Source organism: Amphiura filiformis, chromosome 11, assembly GCF_039555335.1.
Source record: "Amphiura filiformis chromosome 11, Afil_fr2py, whole genome shotgun sequence".
In the NCBI taxonomy this organism is placed as follows: Eukaryota; Metazoa; Echinodermata; class Ophiuroidea; order Amphilepidida; family Amphiuridae; genus Amphiura; species Amphiura filiformis.
In genome coordinates, this window is record NC_092638.1 from 24,088,714 (window position 1) to 24,110,633 (window position 21,920).

At 37.5% G+C, this 21,920-nt stretch overlaps 1 protein-coding gene across 6 annotated transcripts in view; it reads left to right on the forward strand.

Annotated features, from left to right (window-relative positions):
* Positions 1-2,252: 2,252 nt before the first annotated feature.
* LOC140164600 (steroid 17-alpha-hydroxylase/17,20 lyase-like) overlaps positions 2,253-21,920 on the forward strand; it is a 48,814-nt gene continuing 29,146 nt past the window's right edge. Inside the window, exons 1-10 of one of the 6 annotated variants that reach the window (XM_072187922.1) lie at positions 2,253-2,644; positions 4,519-4,694; positions 6,029-6,202; positions 10,636-10,729; positions 11,321-11,479; positions 12,283-12,491; positions 12,767-12,892; positions 18,905-19,144; positions 19,497-19,595; positions 20,139-21,670. In XM_072187922.1, coding sequence (XP_072044023.1) covers positions 4,535-4,694; positions 6,029-6,202; positions 10,636-10,729; positions 11,321-11,479; positions 12,283-12,491; positions 12,767-12,892; positions 18,905-19,144; positions 19,497-19,595; positions 20,139-20,398 — 1,521 coding nt within the window. In that variant the 5' untranslated portion in view covers positions 2,253-2,644; positions 4,519-4,534 and the 3' untranslated portion in view covers positions 20,399-21,670. The other 5 variants (XM_072187923.1, XM_072187918.1, XM_072187921.1 and 2 more) reach the window with 5 other exon arrangements.

A 21,920-nucleotide genomic window follows, 5' to 3' on the forward strand; every position in this document is an offset into this window, starting at 1 on the left:
CTCACTGAGTTTTCTATACAGATATTGAAACACTATTATAAATAAAAGCTTTATTGTCCGACGTTGAACAATAGGATTTTGCCTGGATATTTTGAAAGACAAGTCATAGCTGAATTTATTACACCGCTGAGCTACAGCGATATGGTTTTAGCCAATGAGATAGAACTCCGGGAAAAACGAGCTACCTTATAATTATTGGTCAAATACCAATCGCTCTTCGAGCGCGGAGTATAAATTCAGCTTATTTTGTAATGTTTCCACCTTTGTGTCCTCACGTGTACCTAAAAGTATAATTATTATATAAGCATGTTGGCCTAGAAATGAAAGAAAATGCAGACTGTATGGACAAAGGTCACCCAATAGTATCGGAACAATTTTAGTCTATTTATGTCTTCTATGCAGATATACAGGGTGTCCCTGAAAGAACTGTATCGTCGGAAACGTAATTGTTTGGGTATTTTAACGCCACAACTAAATACAGCTAAATCCTTGGTGTGGTTGAAGAACTAATCAGCTATTACTTTTTGAATTTTGACAATTGACCATACCGTTCTTGAAATATAAGAATTTTACGAAAGTCCCTCATTTTCAAGCCTTTCCAAGGATTCAAATATCAATGATCTATATAGTATAGTCGGAGGGGTATAAGGCCATCTTGATTTAATAATTCGTCTCAAACCCCTCGCGCGCATTAGTAAAATCGCCCAGTTTTTTTTCACGTTATTCTCGCTTGATTGAGTAAATTTCAGTTATTTTCCGCTGTTTTATTTTTTCCCAATCCACCACACAAAAACCTCAAGTCATAGTCCAAAGCGTAAAACTCAATAAAAAAATTCTTCATCTTGACCACAGTGCAACCTCCCTGAAAAGGTGGTCTATCCCTGTCACAGTTACACAAAATTAAAGTTAAAAAACTAAATAAAAAATTAATTAAAACCGCATTCCGTATAAGCTTTTTTTTAAAACTTGGGAAGGGCTTTGAGGCGAACTATTAAGATAAAAAATTAAGAAGGCCTAATCACTGCGCATCATCAGCGCACAATGCGTCTGTTGTTATTGATAGATATTGACTCCGTGGAAAGGCTTGAAAATGAGCTGTCAATTGTCAAAATTCAAATAGTATGTGATAGCTGATATGTTCCTCAACATCATCAGTTATTGAGTTATATTTGGTGTATGCGTTAAAGTATCCAAAAAAGTCAGTTCCTGACGATACAGTTCTTTCAGGGACACCCTGTATGTACAGGTTTTCGCGGTACTGAATCCTGATTTTATTTTATTTGTCCTTAGCCTACTGCAAAAGGAATAAAGTTTGTCTCCAGCTACATAATACCACAGTGGTGAAATAACTATGTGCACCCAGGGTGGTGAATTCTCAAAATGATCTGCTAAAATCTCCCCCCTTTAGCCGTGTCAAAATATCTCTGCTTCCCCTTCGACGAGCCAACCAATTTTGCCCCCCCCCCCCACCTTTACAAAGATTTTGAGAACCAAATTTTAAAACCCTAAATTATATTATCATATAATGTGAGCTCAGCAAGCGGGAAAATTTGCATATTGTAACGTGTTTCTAATTTTTTTTCTACACCTTTTAAGGGCGTAATATAGAAACGATGCCCAAAACATCTATGCCAAAAATCGCTCCTCCCCCTCCATCGATCTGTCAAAAAATGCTTGCACCCATCACTGGGGGTAGGCATAATTATTGCACTACCCCTTACAACTTACATTAACAGTAGAGAGGTGACCGTATTTGCCGGAATGGGTTAGGGCTAGGGTTAGGATTAGGGCTTCCGGCAAATACGGTCATCGTCAATGTCTTACACATTCCCATTCCAAGAAGGCGCTTTATAATTATACAGATAACAATATGAGTATATGACCCACATGATATCTTCTCTTTTGAAAGCTTTTCAAGTGCTCATTATTATACGGGTCACCATTAAACAATATTATCTGTGCCAAAATATCTATGAATGTACCTTGGAAAATGAATTTATTTATTTATTTATTTATTTATTAATTAATTAATTAATTAATTAATTAATTAATTAATTAATTAATTAATTAATTAATTTATTTATTTATTTATTTATTTATTTATTTATTTATTTATTTATTTATTTATTTACTTACTTATTGCCTTTAATGCGGTAGACCGTGACCCATGAACTTGATCGAACAAATATAATGCTGTATTATATTTGGTAGGTAGGCATTTACATTTGGTATGACTCCTACACTGCACATATGTGATGCGATCAAGCAAAATCAGTCGGAACTCGGAAATATTAAATTTTCAGTTTTTTATAGGATAGTAAAAAGCATTTGCAAAGCTGGATTGTGCAGAATACCCCATTGAAATTGAACAACCAGTTCCAATGATATGAGCAATTAAAGAGTTTCCGAAACAAAAGGAAACAATAGAAAATATTTCCTTTGTTTGGCTATATCACAAAATCAATATTTCCGAGTTCCGACTGATTTTGCTTGATCGCATCACATATGTATATCACTACACAACGATCATAACCTGATGTCATAATAAACAGCTGCCTACTATACACAAAGTCCAACGCTGTCACTAACAGGTGCAAAATAACATTCGCCGTTTTGTTGGTAACTTAATAGGGTACGTAATAGGGTAAGTTTTAGTTATCTTTGATTTAAGAATTTATTAAGAATACACGGTCTTAAATATTATCAGGCTTTAACAAATGAAATTATAGCTAAAACATTAAGATATTGGAACTAAAAGTGACGATTCCCCTCCCGGCTAGTTTACCCAATAAAATAATTTATTTCTTAAAAAGTGAAAATCGCAACTTAACAAATTAAAGGTTAGAATGAAAGATTACTGAATCATTATACATATGTCTGACAACATGTACTTTAAAACATTGCTGTGATGTTTAAAGTCATACCCACTTTAGACTCACGCTCTTTTTCACAGATATTCTCGAATTCGGGTTTTTTTTGCGCGATTGCTGGTGAAAGGTGATATATTTTTTGAACAGCGTTTTTTGTTCCACATGTGTACACTCGTGTTCAATTATACCTTTCAATGCAATTTGCACGTCTACCATGCAGGTCTTGAGATACCAACTGGGTGACACTTATTATACGTCTCTTCAAATGACACCAAAAACACGAACGCGATAACCTTACATGTTATTTATGCAGTACACTTCAGTATGCTATACGTTACATGCTAAGGGATCATTGAGTATACTATTTAAAGAAAAAACGGGGGGGGGGAGTGGTGGTCATGGGTATATGTGTACATGTTAATACGGGTCACCATTAAACAATATTTTTGTGCCAAACTGTCAAAACTCAAATATCTTTGAATGTCCATTTGTTTATTTAGTACTTATGTATTGCCTTTAAGAGCTTTAAGAGTATACGAGGTATTGTTGGTCGAAGCAGCAAAAAACAAATCGATTTTCATTATCTGAATCAATATATTATTGAAAAATAACACTTTGGTGTTTTGCAAAAGTTCATTCTACAAATCATATACTTTGAAAACCTTGCTTAATTTATTGTTGTTAATGAGTTATGTACGTTTTACAAAAGTGTTGTTGTTTCAGCCCTCTTTACAAAATAACTCAAGAACCACAGGACCTACAAAAGTATATCTGTGATATTTCAATTCTTCTACACGCTCAGCAATGCAATTTTTTTGGCTGCTTCGACCAACAATACATCGTATACCCTTAATGCAATAACGATAGACCGTGACCTATGGAATTGATCGAACAAATACAATATTTTATTTACAATGGGTATAACTCCTAAACCGGGCTCCTAAAATACTGTACATGTATATCACTACACCGTGATCATAATAAACTGCCTACAAACCCGACGCTGTCACTTACAGAGGCAAAATAACATTCGCCGTACAGTTGATAACTTAAATAGGGTAAGTTGGAGTTGTTTTGAGTATGCACGGTCCTATTCCCGATTCCAGACAAATATAGCACTGACTTTTTTGGATTTAATTAATTATCCTGTGGCGTGTTTCATTAAGATGTAGCCTATATTCCGTAAGTAAAATTCCTACGTGTAGTATGTGGCTTTACTTACGACTGATCGTAGCAACGTATTGTACGTAGAACTATGTCACTACGTGGCTACGATGAGTCGCAAGTCTGATTGTACGTTTGTATATATTAGCGTGCCTGTAAATATTTTGATCTACAAAATGAACACCCCTCCCACAAATTCATGCTTCAGACCATTTGTCAACGTGTTATCACATCTATAGAATACCGACGTATAGGTAGATCAGTCAACACAAATTTAATTTGAACTTTACTGGAATTTAACACAATGATGCTTTATGTGCCATATCAAATTATATCAAATAGTCTTCCTATCCCCCTTTAGGGATTTTTACTGGATCATAATTACAAGTGACAAACTTGGTGATTTTCAATACACCTGAACGGCTCCTTACAGAGCTACCATAAGAATTGATCTTGAGTGTGCGCTTACATTTTGTATCCATAGGCTTATCTCCGCTACCATGTTGCTTAATTTTGTGGAGACCATCTTTACATCCGGCAGTGGAACCATTACCGTGGTATTGCTTACCATTCTCGCATCCCTTATTTATTGGAGTATTCGGAGGCCAAACGGGATGCCACCCGGACCTACGGGCCTGCCTGTTGTTGGGAATATGTTTGGTAAGTTTTTCGTTGACGCAGGCATATTACTATTTACTAGAATGATGTGAAAGATCACTTTATGTATGATAAAAACTTGGGACACATAAACTAGAGGAAAGAAGATATTGGGTGTGAATGTCCCAACTGGAGGACAAAAGGTTAATTAATGGGCTATTCCAGAATATATTCTCATTTGGTTATTTTCGTTCTTCTGTTACCTTCCATAGCGTCGTGGGGAAATATAACCTTCTTTTCTGGACGAGTCGTGTAGTTTCACTCATCATGCTTATGGTGATCCCATGTCTTTCGAGCCCTTCCTTTACTCCATCGGCTCACACCTTCATTGCTCCTCTTCGTGCCCTAGTTCCTGTTGTTTTGCTGTTATAAGTTTTTGCTGCAGGTTGGCTAAGGGCCATTCGCATAAGGTGACCAAACCATCTAACTTGTTGTTTTGCAACATATTCTGTGATTGATGTAGAACCCACCATCTTTCTGATATTCTCATTCCTGATTGTATCCCTCCTTGACTTATTAGCCGCTCTTCTTAGGTATCTCATTTAACAGGTAATGAGCTTTTGGGTTGTTCTTTTGTTGAGAGTCCATGTTTGGCATTGGTAGCAGAGTGTTGGGGAAAAATATGGCATTGATTAGCTTTGCTTTGGTATCCATCGGTATTGCAGGATGTGTAAGGAGTGGGTCTAGTTGCGAAATGATAGTATTGGCCTATTGACATCCTGCCTCTATTTCTCTATCATTGTCTATTGATACTTCCATCCTCAGAAAGATACTTGGTTATTAATGTTATCAATTCTACATGGACCAAACAGAGGCGACACCTCCCACACACGAACACCCCATACACCCTCCTCATACAACCATACCCACCCCACACACCCCCACACCCTCCTCATACATCCACCGCCCCGCACACCCACATACCATCCTCATACACCCACATCGACCCCACATACCTCCTCATACACCAACAACCACCCCACACATCCACAAACCCTCCACATACGCCCACATCCACCCTACACACACAGAGACCCTCATACACCCACACCCACCCTACACACACGCTCCAAAAAGAGAGGTCAATTCTATAGATAAGGCTGCAGCTAATTTGCCACCAACCGCCTGTAATTTTAAATATAATATAATTTTAAAATAAGTAAAAGTAGTAGCACGCATGACGGACGAAGTATTAAACAATAAGTATTTCTGCAAAGCCCCGTTGAAGGTGTTTACTTTTAGCAGAATGTTACGAATTACTGTCCAATCTTCGATGTCCTAGGTTATACTGTAAATAAAAGTGTAAGTTTTAACAAAACCAACTGTTTTTCTTTCAGATTTCGTAGATACACCTCATGTGAAATTTAAGGAAATGACAAAGAAGTATGGCAATGTAATTGCCGTGAAAATGGGACAGCAATGGATGATAGTTCTCAATCAAATAGATGTAGTCAGAGATGCACTGCTCAGAAAACCAGATGAGTTTGCAGGAAGACCTGACTTTTATTCATGTATGTATGCTTGTAAGGGTGGGTAAAATAGAGGCTAATGTAGTCTGAAATTCAAACTGTTTTTAGTGCATATTTAATTTAACAATATATGGAATTTGGTTTACAAAACGTCACCAAAAGGGTGTTTTATTAAGTTGTAGCCCTACGCGTCAAAATGTTATTTATATAATACGCCTAGCTTACACGTCTAAGATGCAAGTTTAGACGTCTAAGAATTTCGCGGTAGAAAACCCAAACAGCCAATCATCATAAGCGTATTTAATTATTGACCAATGAATCTAAGATTTTACACGCCTAAGATTTCTTAAGTGTAGTGATAATAAGTGTAGTGATGGACGGTATCACCAATGTGATAGCTCGCAAAAACACCTTGAAGACTACTGGCAGCTCGTACTCCAGATACCATGCGCAGTGATCGATCATAAAGTACGGCGGGATAATCAGTTCAGTTTATAAGTTACGAAGAAAATCACACGGAAAATCACAATCATATTATTATCCGGCATAATTATGGCAAATCATAATGGGGTTGGATTCAGTCCCTTCATTTAGAGACGCTAAAAGTATATGAATTAATAAGACCAAGAGGTATATCATAGATAAAGGCAAAACATTCAAATTGATTCATAGATTAGATTTTGTTAGAATTGGTAGGTTACATTATACTGGTATAATATATTTCAGTTAGAGTATCTCAAGCTATGTTCACATCAGAGACATCATGTTAGTACGCCTGATATCAGCGAGAAATTGATCTGATTGTGTGACCGCCATTTTTCAAGTGGCACTCGCCTAAAGCGCGTCCATCGGTACGCTTTGATCGAATTTGAGATACCGTTCATCGCTACTCATGGTAAACATGGTAAATGATCAATCCTAGACGTGTAAGAAATCTTAGACGTGTAAAATCAATACGCGTCTAAGATTTCATTGGTCAATAATTGAATACGCTTAAGATGATGGGCTGTTTCTGGCCCTGTGATTTAAGTCTACCGCGAAATTCTTAGACGTCTAAGATTGCATCTCACACCTCTAAGATTACATCTTAGACGTCTAAGTTTGCATCTGTAATGTTAGGCGTATTATCTTAGGCGTCTGTCCGCCATCCATAATTTCTTTTAATAAACGGGTGTGCAAGTATGATCGTGCGATTAGGTGGTTGCATAAACTAGCGGTGTTTGTGCTCTAATATTGAGAAAAATAAAGTCCCCACTCTTCGGGAAAGGTATGGGTTCAATACATGATATTCTTAACCATATTATTTTCCCCCGTGTGCATGATTTTCACTGAGGGGGGACTTTTTGTTTTGTTTTTACCTATTACTTGTCATAACACGACACGGTGGCTCAGTGGTTACGGCCTTGGACTGTTAAACTGAGAGCTTGCTCGATGTGCGTTGGTTCGAGTCCCCGCCCCACCACCGTGTTGCACCCTTGGGCAAGGCGCTTTGCCTCGCTTGCCTCACCTCACCCAGGTGTAATGGGAAGCTGTTAGGGGTAGTCACAGTCTTATTTATTTATTTATTTATTTTATTTATAACATTTGGCACAAGGCCAGGCAGATCCAATATTGATTACACAATAAATTGAAGGATTGCCCTTACATTAAAATCAGAAACATTACTAAAAAAAACATATAATCAATACAGAATAAAATAAAACAAAACATAAATTAGGTGAACTGGTTAGAGGAGGTGGGGCTGGATGGCCAATTTGAAGGCCTGGAGGGAAGAAGCATTGACAATAGCTTCAGGGAGAGCATGCCAGATGGAGGAGGCAAACGGATAAAATGATCTCTGGGACAATGAAAGCCGGCGGAAAGGAACTTGAACAGCGCGGGAATTGAGGTTTCGTAGACCAGGTCTGGGATGAGGCTGGAAAGGGTTGGGAGAAGAACAAAGATTGGCAAAGATTTTAAATAAGTGACACAGAGAAGCAACATCACGACGCTTACTAAGAAGAGGCAGGTCGGAATCCAACAGAAGGTCCTCATGGGAGAGGTTCCAAGACTGAAGAATGACACGACAGGCGAATCTTTGGGTAGACTCAAGACGGTTGGTAAGGGTTATGTTAAGAGGATGCCAAGTAGTACAACCATACTCCAGAATGGGGCGAACCAAGGCCAAGTACAAAGAACGACGGATGCTGAAGGGGCTGATTGGAAAGATCTATGAATGAAGCCGATGATTTTGCGAGCTTTTCTGCATATGTTATCAATGTGAAGATTCCAGGAAAGCTTGTCAGACAGCCAGACACCAAGAAATTTCGCAGATGACACACGTTCAATAGGCAGGCTGTTAAGAGTGAGATTGAGATCCGGAAAAGGGTCCTTCTTGGTGGAAATGACCATGACTTTTGTTTTGGAGGAATTGACAGAAAGGTGATTTAGGGAGAACCAAGAATGGATGGAATCAATGTCGGATTGGAAATCAACCAAGTCATCAGGAGCAGAGATAGGCTTGAAGAGAGTAGTATCGTCTGCATAAAGAACAAGAGAACTGTTTAAAGAAAAGGAAGAAAGACACAAGTCATTAACATAGACAAGAAACAACAGAGGCCCCAGGACAGAGCCCTGGGGAACTCCAGAAAGCACAGGAACAGATTGTGAGTCCACACCACGGATAGCAACCAACTGGGACCTGTTGGACAGGTAAGACCTGAACCAAGAGAGGAGTGGACCGGAAATACCAACAGCTCTGAGTTTATGGAGCAGAGGGCTGTGGGGGACGCGGTCAAAGGCTTTGGATAGGTCAAAAAGAGCCATGGCGATGCTTTTGCGATCCTCACGGTGATTGTACCATTCATAAAGAGCAGTTGAGAGTGCATCCGTGGTGGAAGACTTGGGTAAGAAACCAAACTGTCTGTTTGTGAGAATATTATTGTTGATGAGATGCTGCAAAACTTGACTATGAATAACCTTTTCCAGAAGCTTACTGCAAATTGGTTGCAAAGAGATAGGTCTGTAGTTAGAGGCAGCGTGAGGATCCCCAGACTTGAAAACAGGGATCACTCGAGACAGCTTCCATGCATCAGGAATACGGCCAGTTATGAGACTCAAGTTGAAAATATCAGAAAGAATAGGCGAGACAGTAACCACAGTGTGTTTCAACATGAGGCTTGTGATTCCATCAATCCCAGCGGCTGAGTTGTTGTTAAGCTTGGAGATTAAGGGGTGGATGTCATCGCTGGAACAACTGCAAAGAGAGATAAAGGAAGAAATGTCATAATGGAGAGATGGAATGTCGGAAAAGAAATTACAAAAAATATTGGCAATCTCAGCCGAAGTGGTACCAGAAGTGCCGTTATGGTGAACACTATCAGGAATTGGAGATTTACCTGACCTGGACTTGTAATAACTCCAAAAACGTTTGCTAGGAGAATCATTGTCAAGGAGATTGTCAAAGAAAGATTGTTTAGCATACTTAAGTTCATTACTTAATTTGTTTCTGATAGTTTTGTATTTGGCATAGAGTTCATAATTTTTTGTTTTTTTCCATTTTTTGAAAAGAATATGTTTCTTGCGACACATTTTTTTTTCGCAAGTCCCCGTTTAACCAAGGTGGATTTTTTGATTTGCATGAGACAGTCTTTTGAGGGACACATTCCGTGATAACGTCAATGAAAAAGAATGGAAATGATTCCATGCACTATCAACATCCTCCCCTTTGGTGAGTTGGTAAGTGGACAATATATAATTGGCCTTTTCCCAGTCGGCTTTGCTGTATTGCCAGATTTTGCGGCGTACAACGTCGGGTTTGGTTAGCTGAATATCAAGACTGCAGTGAATAACAGAATGATAACAAGCACCAACAGGAGGAAGGTGATTGACATTGGAAATCAAATCAGGATCATTACAATATATGTGATCAATGAGAGAGGGAGTAGTGTTGGGTGCGTGGTAAGTTGGCTCAGAGACAGATTGATGGAGGTTATGAGCAGACATAAAATCAGTCGTTGTACTGATGAACCCTGCGCCAATTGTAGGCTGCAAACGTGGTTCCGACATATTCTAATAACGGCGGAATAAATGTAAAGCGCTTTGAGGCTGTTTACGGCATAAAGCGCTATAAATATCTACATTTATTTTTTTAAACTGAATAACTGCAATGCATATTGAAATATAAATGTGAGCAATTCACTTTTTCGGTAAATCCCATAAGTCTTTGTGAGTACACCTGAGAATTCGTCGTTTGACGTCACGCCGACTTGCAATGCGCAGTAACGATGTTCGATAAACGATGTGTACAGGTGTACTCGCAAAGGCTTATGGGATTTACCGAAAAGGTGAATGGCTTCCTTTACTCATTTTCTCTAAGATGTATTATTCTGCAGAAATAAATTATTTGACCCAAATATATCCCCTGAAGGCTTCGACTCGCCTTAATCTTAAATATCAAACCAATATTGACATCTGTTTTAATTCAATTAATTCAGTTGACATATACAGCCAAAATCGCAAGAACATTGTATCAGCTGACTACAGTGCCACATGGAAACTTCACAGAAAATTGAGCCATTCCGCAATAAGGTAAGCATGGTAAGATGATTAGATGTTCTAGATGAGTAAAATAATTTCTAGTTTTGATGCCCTTCATGTAAAAATTCATAATAAATTATGAATTAAATTCCAACATACCGTAAGGATTAATGAGCTCCTTTGCCTTAAGGTAAATTTTACGTACAAATAGAGAGTTCTCTCCTCTGAAAATCCCAACAACGATTAAGGGTCCGTGCCCATATTTGTGGTGGGAGTTTTACTGCAGGGTAGTTATAATTTGTGCATAAAATTCCAGTTATGTCAAAAGAGCACATATGCGCCATTAGGAGAGTCTTTACGGTATTTTTACACGATTGAAATGTTCTTTATGGGCTCTGATAGCAACGTTTGTATTTTTCTAGGACATGAGAGCACATCAGACATATCGAATTGCATTCTGAATACAAGGGATGTCCTTCTGATATCAAATCATTTGTTTGAAATTCGCGATATAATACACATTTTAGGCAAATTAATAAAATGCCGATATGATATTGAAAACTAAAACATACGTGATGGTAACAAAATGAAAAAATATATATTGCATGGAAACGTTACAATATTGCTTTGACATATTTCCAGAAATTTTGCGACTGGAAAAAAGTTGGAAAGAATCGTTCATGAAGTCACCGAGCGCATAGGTAAACGAATAGATGAGCAGCATGGGAAGCCCATCGACCCTAAACAAGTGGTATGCCTAGGTATCTATAACATCCTCGGCACGCTTTGTTTTGCACACAAGTAAGTGAAAAGATAAAACATGACAAGCCACATTAACATTGGTCCAAAAGGCTCTTTACGCAAATTTAAAGGTTCATTTCTCAGAGTTAAGAACCGCTATTCACAATATCTAAGAATATTTGTTGGTGAACAAATTCGCAATAAACCCAAATTGTGAAAAAATCACCCCACGCAGATTTATGGCTATTTCTCCATTTACAATCCTGCCCAAAAGTGTCTGGTTTGACATGGGACGTCACATATGAAGTACATATTTTATTTACTTTCAAAGTTATAGCTGTTTTAATTGACATTTTTTGTAACAAAAGGTAAAAAGAAAAATCACAAAAACTGCATTTTTCAACCCAAACATCTTAGCCCACTCCACTTTTCAGAAATGCCAGACTGGTAATACGAATATATATCAGAGTGTGTAGATACATTTTAACACCCTACGACACTTTGTCGGGTTTTTTAATTATTATTATTTTTTTATTTACATAAATAAAGGAATGGTTAGAAGAAGATGGTGTGAGGTTCAGAAATATATAGTTACATGTTCATTGTACACATCTTGTTCAGATTGGGTGCCACAAGCGTCACGCTTTGTGTCTTTGCGGCATCCACATCTCTTCACTCTTCTTATGGTTTCCCATAGTAATATCATAATGTATTCTTTATCTTATTATCTTATTTTTTTTTATAACAATGATGTGAATTGAGATGAAAACAAATACTTGAAATAATTGAATATATAGTGCATAATAGTTTTGCTCCCCGGGTTCTGCTCTCAACCCAAACACTGTGGCAATTCATATTTCCAGGTACGAATTGGATGATCCAAGGATTACGTGGCTCGTTCGCCTAAGCCATGAGACATTTGAAGCTTTTGGAGTGGGCATGCTGGCTGATTTTATCCCTGTCTTGCGATTTCTTCCGACCCCTGGTGTCCGAAGACTGAAGCAGCTTCGTAGAGAACGTTTTAGATTTTTGTATGATGAATTGAAACTTCATCGCGAATCATATGATCCTGGTAGGTTTTTGATGTCGTAAATATTGTATATTCGTAGATCCTCTGTCTACCCAGCACACTCTGCAAAAGACATGATTTGGTGCCCTGTTCTCGACTACGTCTCGTCTATTATTTTAATACCCATAGATCGACCAATAAATATGGGCTCGATCGATCGAATTTTATATCAAAACATTGTATTGCATCCGGGAACTTTTCAAGAAATATACAATACGCAAATACCCCGTTTTATTGTATTGCTCAAAAGCCTGATATGAATATTGTTGTTTCTGCAGGCAATATTCGCGACATATTTGATTCGTTGCTTCTGGCACAGAACGAAACTATAGACGAAGGAAGCGATCTGGTGGAATCTCTTACTGATACACATCTGGTAGGAACCATCAATGACCTTTTCGAAGGTAAATATCAGTTCAAAGAACATTTCTGGTTCATTTCTAGAATATTCTCTTTGTTAATAATCTTGGGAAAATCCCTTTGATTGTGAAATGGATAAGATTGACAGAATGGTCTATTAATAGATTTTGGGTTTTCTGGTGTATAAAAGCTGGATGCTTGGAGCAGGGTTTTCTTTAAGCATTTTACTGAAGGGGTATTTTCAAATTTTTTTGACCCTTTCAATTGTGAATTTTTCCTCTGAAGGAGTCAAAAACATTGCCCAAGGGGTATTTTTATAATATTATTTTTGAAGACATTTTTAACAATATGTGTGTTTTTGGAGCCATATCCGGATTGGGGTGGTGGGGGATCTCCCCCAATATTTTGCCAGGGGGATCCCAATGTTGACGCCTGTATTTTGGTTTCTGACCAAATTAATCTCATATTTGGCCATTTTAGCCCCAAAAGTGCACATTTTTGCGCGCTTCGCGCGAATTTATTCCACTTTTGCAACATATTTCAACAGTTAAGCTTCAAAATGGCAAAATTTGTTGTACCATAAACGTTTTCTTTCTCCAAAAGGTGCTGGATTCACTATACTTCAAGACACCCCCCCCCCCCCCCCGAGTCAAAAAAAAAATCTACGCCACTCTTTGGAGCAGTGGCGGATCTAGAGCAGTCAGAAGGGGGTGGGGCAATTTTAGAAGAAAATAATAATATTTAAAGATGCCCCCTGAGAAGTAAGAAACTTTTGCAAAATGAAGACCCAATTGAAGCAATTTGGTGGATCATTTTGGCAATATTAATGTGTACAATTTTAGTTTTAAAAAGCCGAACATTTGTGAAATGAGCAGTCCATGGAGTCTTTCGTGGACGGCAAGTTTTCCCTATTATGGTAGGCCTATAAATTGTGTTAAACATAAATTGGCAAATGTCGAAAGCAGAAGTGAAAGTGGCCATTTGTTTATCAACTACGCAGGGTGATGTCTGGTGATGTACCCCCTTAGAACTTGGAAAATTTTGCAAAATGAAGACCTAATTGAAGCGATTTGGTGGACCATTTTGGCACTATTACTGTGTAAAATTTAAATTTGAACAGTTGAAAAGCTGAAAATTGTGAAATGCCGGTCCATAAAGCCTTTCGTTGTCCTACATATCGGGAGTATAGGTCCTAAATGCCAAAAGCCGAGAATAAATACACAATTATCAGGTGTTTCTCTATTCATTTTTTTTCTATTTCTCTTGCAATATCTGAACGCGTACGTTTTCAAGATTTTGTACGCATTGGACTTTGGAGCTAGGGATTTGAAGGAGTCAGAAAAGTGCCTGAAAGCGTAAATACGCGTGTTTTGTGCGTTAAAGAAAACCCTGGCTTGGAGTGTGCACTTTACAGAATGTCATGAGGGATTGTAAACTCTACATGATTGGGTTGGTCGTCATTGTGCTTCAAAAAGAGGTACATTTTTAACCAGTTTACATAGCCAATAATTGAGCTATTTTTTAAGAGGCAGTCTCCCTTATTATGTACGGATTTGCGATACAAAAAAAAAATAGAATTGTCTCTAAAAAATAATTTTGGTACATATTAGCACCAACAACTCACATGTAAAATATGAGCGTGCACAGCGCCCTCGTTCAGCTTGAAAAAAATCTTGAAATTTCAGCCTCTCTGAGCCTTACATGCAAATGGTAAACTTTGGAGGTGCATAACATTGTGCGCCATCATCATCCCAACCTGCATTTTGCATTTTTTTAAAGTACCAAATGGTTACATTACAAAAACCAAGAAAAAAAATTGGGATCTTGATGGCGCGCAAAATCAGCAAATCCAATGATTTGATGAAAAGCGCCCTCGTGCAAACTTCAAAGCATCATAACGGGCTGCGCCATCAAGATCCCAAGTCCGAACAAGTTTGAAATTAAAGACCTCCATGGCAAGTTTCATTTTTCAGCAAAATTTTTTTGGGATTTCATTGGCGCACCGAGTTAACAGAGGTCAAAGGTCAAAATTTCTTATTTTCGCACATATTTGCATGCCTGTATTATTGCGCGCCAACGTCACCTGACTTTTCGAATAGCATTTCATCAAAGAAGAGTTAATTCTCTGCAAGAACTGAAAAAATTAGCTTGGGATCTCTTGATCTTCATATTTTTCTGATTTTTTGAAAACGGACTTAGCCTCATTTTGGAGGTCAATTTGACCTCTTTTCCCACTCGCTGCACAATGTGGGCTTTTTACTGCATCACAAAAAGATGCGCCAACAAGATCCCAATTTTATTTTTCATCGTCTAGCTTCTTTGGCGACCAGTAGACAAAAAACAAGCAAAAGCTAATTGGGATCATGTGGGCGCACTAATATAAAAGAGGTCAAAGGTCAAGCTTTGTGCCAAAGTGATGCATATTTGCCTATGTGCAGCACGAAAGTGGAACTTTGACCCGCAATAAAAATGTGCGCCAACAAGATCCCATCTTACTTTTTGTATGATTGGATAAAGGGGCTTATGTATAACTGATAACAAGTAAAATAATAGTGGATCATGTGGGCGCACTAATTCAATAGAGGTCAAAGTTCATACTTTTTGCCGAATTGCCATTACTTTGCCTATGTGCAGCACAAAAGTAGAACTTTGACCCGCAATAAAAATGTGCGCCAACAAGATCCCATCTTACTTTTTGGATGATTGGATAAAGGGGCTTATGTATAACTGATAACAAGTAAAAAAAAAGTGGGATCATGTGGGCGCACTAATTCAATAGAGGTCAAAGTTCATACTTCATGCAAAATTAACCGATTTTTAGCCTAAAGTTGTCGAATTCAGCAACCTTTCACTCAAATTTGTCAAAATATGACTAAGTATTTTGACAAAAATTTTTTTTACTCTCACCAACTACCATGATGGAATCAGCATCATCTGAAATGCACTCACACAAGTTTCTATGAGACATGTCTGGTGATCCCATTGAAAAAAAAAATTCGGCACTAAGTATGAACTTTGACCTCTATTGAATTAGTGCGCCCACATGATCCCACTTTTTTTTAACTTGTTATCAGTTATACATAAGCCCCTTTATCCAATCATCCAAAAAGTAAGATGGGATCTGAATTGGCGCACATTTTTATTGCGGGTCAAAGTTCCACTTTCGTGCTGCACATAGGCAAATATGCATCACTTTGGCACAAAGCTTGACCTTTGACCTCTTTTATATTAGTGCGCCCACGTGATCCCAATTAGCTGTTGCTTGTGTTTTATCTACTGGTCGCCAAAGAAGCTAGACGATGACAAATAAAATTGGGATCTTGTTGGCGCATCTTTTTGTGATGCAGTAAAAAGCCCACATTGTGCTGCGCGTCATTGTTCGAGTGGGAAAGAGGTCAAATTGACCTCCAAAATGAGGCTAAGTCGATTTTCAAAAAATCAGAAAAATATGAAGATCAAGAGATCCCAAGCTAATTTTTTCAGTTCTTGCAGAGAATTACCTCTTCTTTGATGAAATGCTATTCGGAGAGTCAGGTGACGTTGGCGCGCGATAATACAGGCATGCAAATATGTGCGAAAATAGCAAATTTTGACCTTTGACCTCTGTTAACTCGGTGCGCCAACGAAATCCCAAAAAAATTTTGCTGAAAAATGAAACTTGCCATGGAGGTCTTTAATTTCAAACTTGTTCGGACTTGGGATCTTGATGGCGCAACCCGTTATGATGCTTTGAAGTTTGCACGAGGGCGCTTTTCATCAAATCAATGGATTTGCTGATTTTGTGCGCCATCAAGATCCCAATTTTTTTTCCTGGTTTTTGTAATGTAACCATTTGGTACTTTAAAAAAATGCAAAATGCAGGTTGGGATGATGATGGCGCACAATGTTATGCACCTCCAAAGTTTACCATTTGCAAGTAAGGCTCAGAGAGGCTGAAATTTCAAGAATTTTTAAAGCTGAACGAGGGCGCTGTGCACGCTCATATTTTACATGTGAGTTGTTGGTGCTAATATGTACCAAAATTATTTTTTAGAGACAATTCTATTTTTTTTTGTATCACAACCCCCCTTATTCATGTACATAATAAGTGAGATTGGCTCTTAATACAGCAACGAAGGAGATTTCGTGTACACAAATCTGCTCTTCCTCATTATATGAGTAAATTTTTCTGTCGAATTGCTGGAGTCTGGTTTATAAAACAACACATCTGTCAAATACAGTGGAGCAGTGTTAAAGAAGCCTATTTCCTGGAGGAGTTAAGTGTTTGGAGATCTGCGCAAGGAGTTAGGTGTTAGGATAACGGCGCAGGAGTTAAGTGATTGCAGAACGGCTCGAGGAGATAAGCGTTTGGGGAACGTAGTGCAAGGAGATAAGTGTTTGGAGAAAGCAACGCCATTTTTGTATGAGGATTTTATTCGCAAGAATATTTATAAATGCAAGTGTACAACGGACTTCGCTGATTTTCGCAGGACAAGTGAATAAGGATATATACATCAGCCGTCCAGAACAGTGCAAGAACTCTATATTACCATCAAGAAGAAGAATGCTGGCTAAGTATTGATTAGTTTAAAGAGTAATTATATTTGATTATTTTGTATTTGCATTTGTTGTCATATTTTGTACCAATCATATCTTGCTTTCAATTAAAGACTTAGATTTTGTTAGCTTAATCCAACAGTGTATTTGTATTGTGCATTCGTGTGAGTTCGGGTAAAAGGTGATTTTGGCCTTGAGTCAAGTACGACTCGTCAAATACCATTATCCCTGATTAGTGCCGATTAATAATTTTGTCGCACGAGAACACCAATACAAACACACAGTCGAATATGGCTCCATGATGGAAGGTGTCAAAGGTTAAGTTTTTGTTACTTCAAATACATTATTTCATATATCTAATACCGATCGCGCATTCCTTTTATATTATTAACAACAAGACCTATTTTCAATATTACTATTGCAAAAAGCCATTCTCACATCAAATTAGACATTTTTTGAAAAGCAAATCACTGCTGTCTGAAGGGACCATAGTAAGAGTTGTTTTGACTCTTTCCAACAGACAAGATTCGGTAAACTATCGACACCTTTATGTGGTGACCGAGTAAAAGTCAAGTGTGAATTCCCAGCACACACAAAACGTTTTCGACATCATTCGCAAAAGGTTAGAAAAGTTCAAATATCACAGATATACTTTTGTAGGTCCTGTGGTTCTTGAGTTATATTGTAGGAGGGCTGAAACACCTGCAACACTTACATAAACGTACATAATTCATTAACAACTAGGTTTTGAAAGTATATGGTTTGTAGAATGAACTTTTGAAAAACATCAAAATGTTATTTTTCAATAATATATTGATTTACATAATGAAAATCGATATTTTTGGGCTGCTTCGACCAACAGTACCTTGTCTACCCTTTAATGTTGGGTTATTTAAAATCTATATAAACGGTATAAAACATTTTCATAACATTCAATAACATTTTTTGAGAACTGACTGCAAATAGTCTAATATCATGTTATTTAAGTGTTGACAAAAAAATTTTACCATAACATTTTGAAAACATTTTACAAATATTTTTGTAGTGTGTTTTCATACAAAACGTTAAAAACGTTTTGTGTTTGCTGGGTTATTCATAACCGATCGATAGCTTGCTTCGTTTTGTAGATCGCAAACTAACGGAATTCGCCATAGAATTGCGTTGCTAATAAAAAACTGTGAAATTGGTGAATTAAATCTCAAAATCTCAAATATTTATCACAAATCCATCTCCTATGATCTTGTATTTATGTGGTGTTTTACGTTTCATTAACTGATTTTTACTTTTTCCACATCAACCCCTGTAGTTCCGTGGGTAACAGAACGACACAATATCCCGCATTGATACTTTAATACGTCAGAATTTACAAAAACTCCGTGACTCCAAAAGTGGTCCCGACCAAAGTGTCCGTTAGACTAAACTAAATTGAGTAAATCGAGCGAAAATATAATTGCTTAACATTATATTTCCATTATTTGTACATTAATGTATGCCATACTTGTGTTTATTTGTGATCAAAGCTGGATCAGATACAACTATCATTACACTGCACTGGACACTGGCTATTATGGCGGAATATCCTGAAATACAAAAGAAGGTGGCCATGGAAATCGAAGAGGTCGTAGGTTATGAGAGACCGTCCTCTTTGGAAGATAGAGGGCGCCTACCCTATACAGAAGCAACCATGATGGAAGTTTTACGCTTCAGTTCTATCGTTCCAATGGGTGTGCCACACGCAACGACATGTGATGTTATGTTAGGTAAATTTCAGGTGTGTGGGTCAGACCTATTTAGCCGACATTTTCATAGTGTTATTTTTTTTGATTTGTTTTTTATATTTAAATGCAACGGAAAGGTCGCCGAAACAGTAAAAAGGATAGAGCATATAGTATATGTATAGTTTATATATTCTATGGTATCAAGAATAATAACACGGAGTAAATTGTAAAACTAAAACAGCATCCACTACATAACAAAAGAGGATGTAATCACTTTGCACTAAAGTGCTACGTATTACCATTTTAAGACATGACTCTTGTACAGTGCCTAATATTAGCACTTTAGTGGGATTGTGAAGAAGCCTGAGCTGCCTTTTCACTTAAATATTTTCAGGTGACTTTCAAATTCCAAAGGACACCATGGTTTCCATTAACCATTATGCGCTGCATTTTGATGAAGAGATTTGGGATGAACCGAAATTCTTTAAGCCAGGTACGTCACAGATACATTCATAAATATGTTGTATATGATGTATCGAAGATCATTCGTCGATGCAACGAAAATAATTTAGTAGGCAAAGAAGTGAAAAGTGGCCAAATTTCGAAAACACTCTGGTCAAAATTGAATATCCGCACGTTTTTGGTTTTTTTTGGATCAAATTATTTGATCGCTCAGTTCAAGTAATGGTAGGTGAGACCTTTTCAAAGTCAACATCAAGTCCGAATTCTAATGTGCATATTGTCCATAACACAAATTGCTCTTTTTTCATAATCGGACTTTTCAGCTAGAATAAATGCTTTTTTTCTTGGTATGTAATTATAACATTAAAATTAATTCAGAATACAGTAGTCGATTTTGTTTGTTTGAAGCTTTCTAAAGATCTTTCCCATGATCTTTATTGTACTTGAACATCAAATGACGTGTGTCTGCTGTGTTCATTCTTAGCGTGCTATACCTATATAGTAATGTAGTATATCATGTATATATATCATGATTATGAGTTTGGCTGAATTTTAATAACTTCATCTTTAACAGAACATTTCTTAGATGATTCTGGTTCAGTACGTCAGCATCCCAATAGTTTCTTACCATTCTCAGCCGGAAGAAGGTCATGTCTTGGAGAATCTCTGGCAAAAGCAGAATTGTTCCTGATTTTTACATGGTTCCTGCAGAACTACGAGATCTCAAAAGTACCTGGAGACAAAGGCGAATCCTTGTTGGGCCGCATTAAGTCAGGGACAAGTTTTGTGCGGGAGTTGGACTCCTATGAGATCATCATGAAGAGACGTGCATAATAATTAGATTGGCGTATTACTGTCTAGTCGTATAATACTGTATTATTTTTTGAGTTTAATTTTGTAATGTTTCGACGTTTGTGTCCTCACGTGTGCCTAAAAGTATATTATAAAGCATGTTGGCCTAGATATGAAAGAAAATGTAGATTTGGACAAAGGTTACTCAAAAAATTGGAGCAATTTTGGTGTCAGCATGGTCAGCGACCCATCTAAAGTTCAGCACAACTTTTAACTGATGTCTAAGCTTTGAGTAAATAGTATAGAGGAAGTATAGATGTGATTAGGAGTATGAAACAGGAGGGTGAGATTTCATAAGAGCAATGTCGGCACCCAGGTCACAGTGCAATTCAAGTTAGCTCAATCGATAAGGCGTTCGACTATTGTGCGAGAGGTTGCGGGTTCGAACCCTGGCGGTGCCTATTACGCTCTCGTGGAAAAATTGAGTCTTCCAATCCTCCTCGTCTGCTTCCTGTTGGAGCTTGAGGAGCTCGCCATTAGCGAATCTCTAGAGATTATTAGGCACCGCTTAACTGAAGATACCATGCTAAATGAGAAAACAAAATAAACTGTTGACGACGTCATGAAGATTTTAGCTTTCGTACTCACTACCACATACTTCTCCTTTCGCGGCAAAGTGTACCAACAAAACTTTGGTACCGCGATGGGATGGGCTCGCGCAACTGATTTTTTACATTGCTCAAAAATAGCCACCGAGTCTTTATTAATGGTCACACATAAATGAATTTACAGTTGTGGGAGATCAAGATATTGATTCAACTATCAAATAAAATATTTTGAACAAATACCTCGTACTTTTTAATCTAGCGGCATTTTACAAACTGTATACTTTATTTTGATACACTCTGTATTGGCGATATTGAAAAAAAATGTAATATCACAAATCGTATACTGTAAAAAATAATGAAAGACAACCATTTTCATGAAAATTGTTTTGGTTGCCATGGCAACCAAACAAAGTTTGAAAAGAATTCGATTTGGCCATTATTTTTGTTGTAGTTTAACTGAACGAATACCAGTAACAGAGTTCCATTTTTGATGTGAAGGTTCAGAAAGACACGACTGGAAAATGAAGATAAATATTCATGGTTGCCATGGAAACGGGCCAACAAGTCATAGAAGTACCCTATAGTAGATGTTGCATCCCCCATATTCGGAATCCTTGGTATATAATTCATACTGTTAATATTTTATGATGGGTTACTCGCAAAATAAAGCCGTTTGGCTTGGATTTTCCATCTATTGATTACTTTAGACTTTATGTGCGCAGTCAAGAATTATTATCGACGAATGTTGATAAAAAATAAAATTTGTACATTATCTTGTATATGGAGTTGGCCTTGGACTATGACCTTATATTGGTGGCGCTCTACTAGATCAGCTGCACTTTCACTTCGCTCCAATTATACAAGCATTTCACTGCAGTTTTAACTATTTTGTGGACAATTATATAACTTTTTATGAACTTGTGAGTAATATGTGACCAGTTTGAACTTCTTTGTGA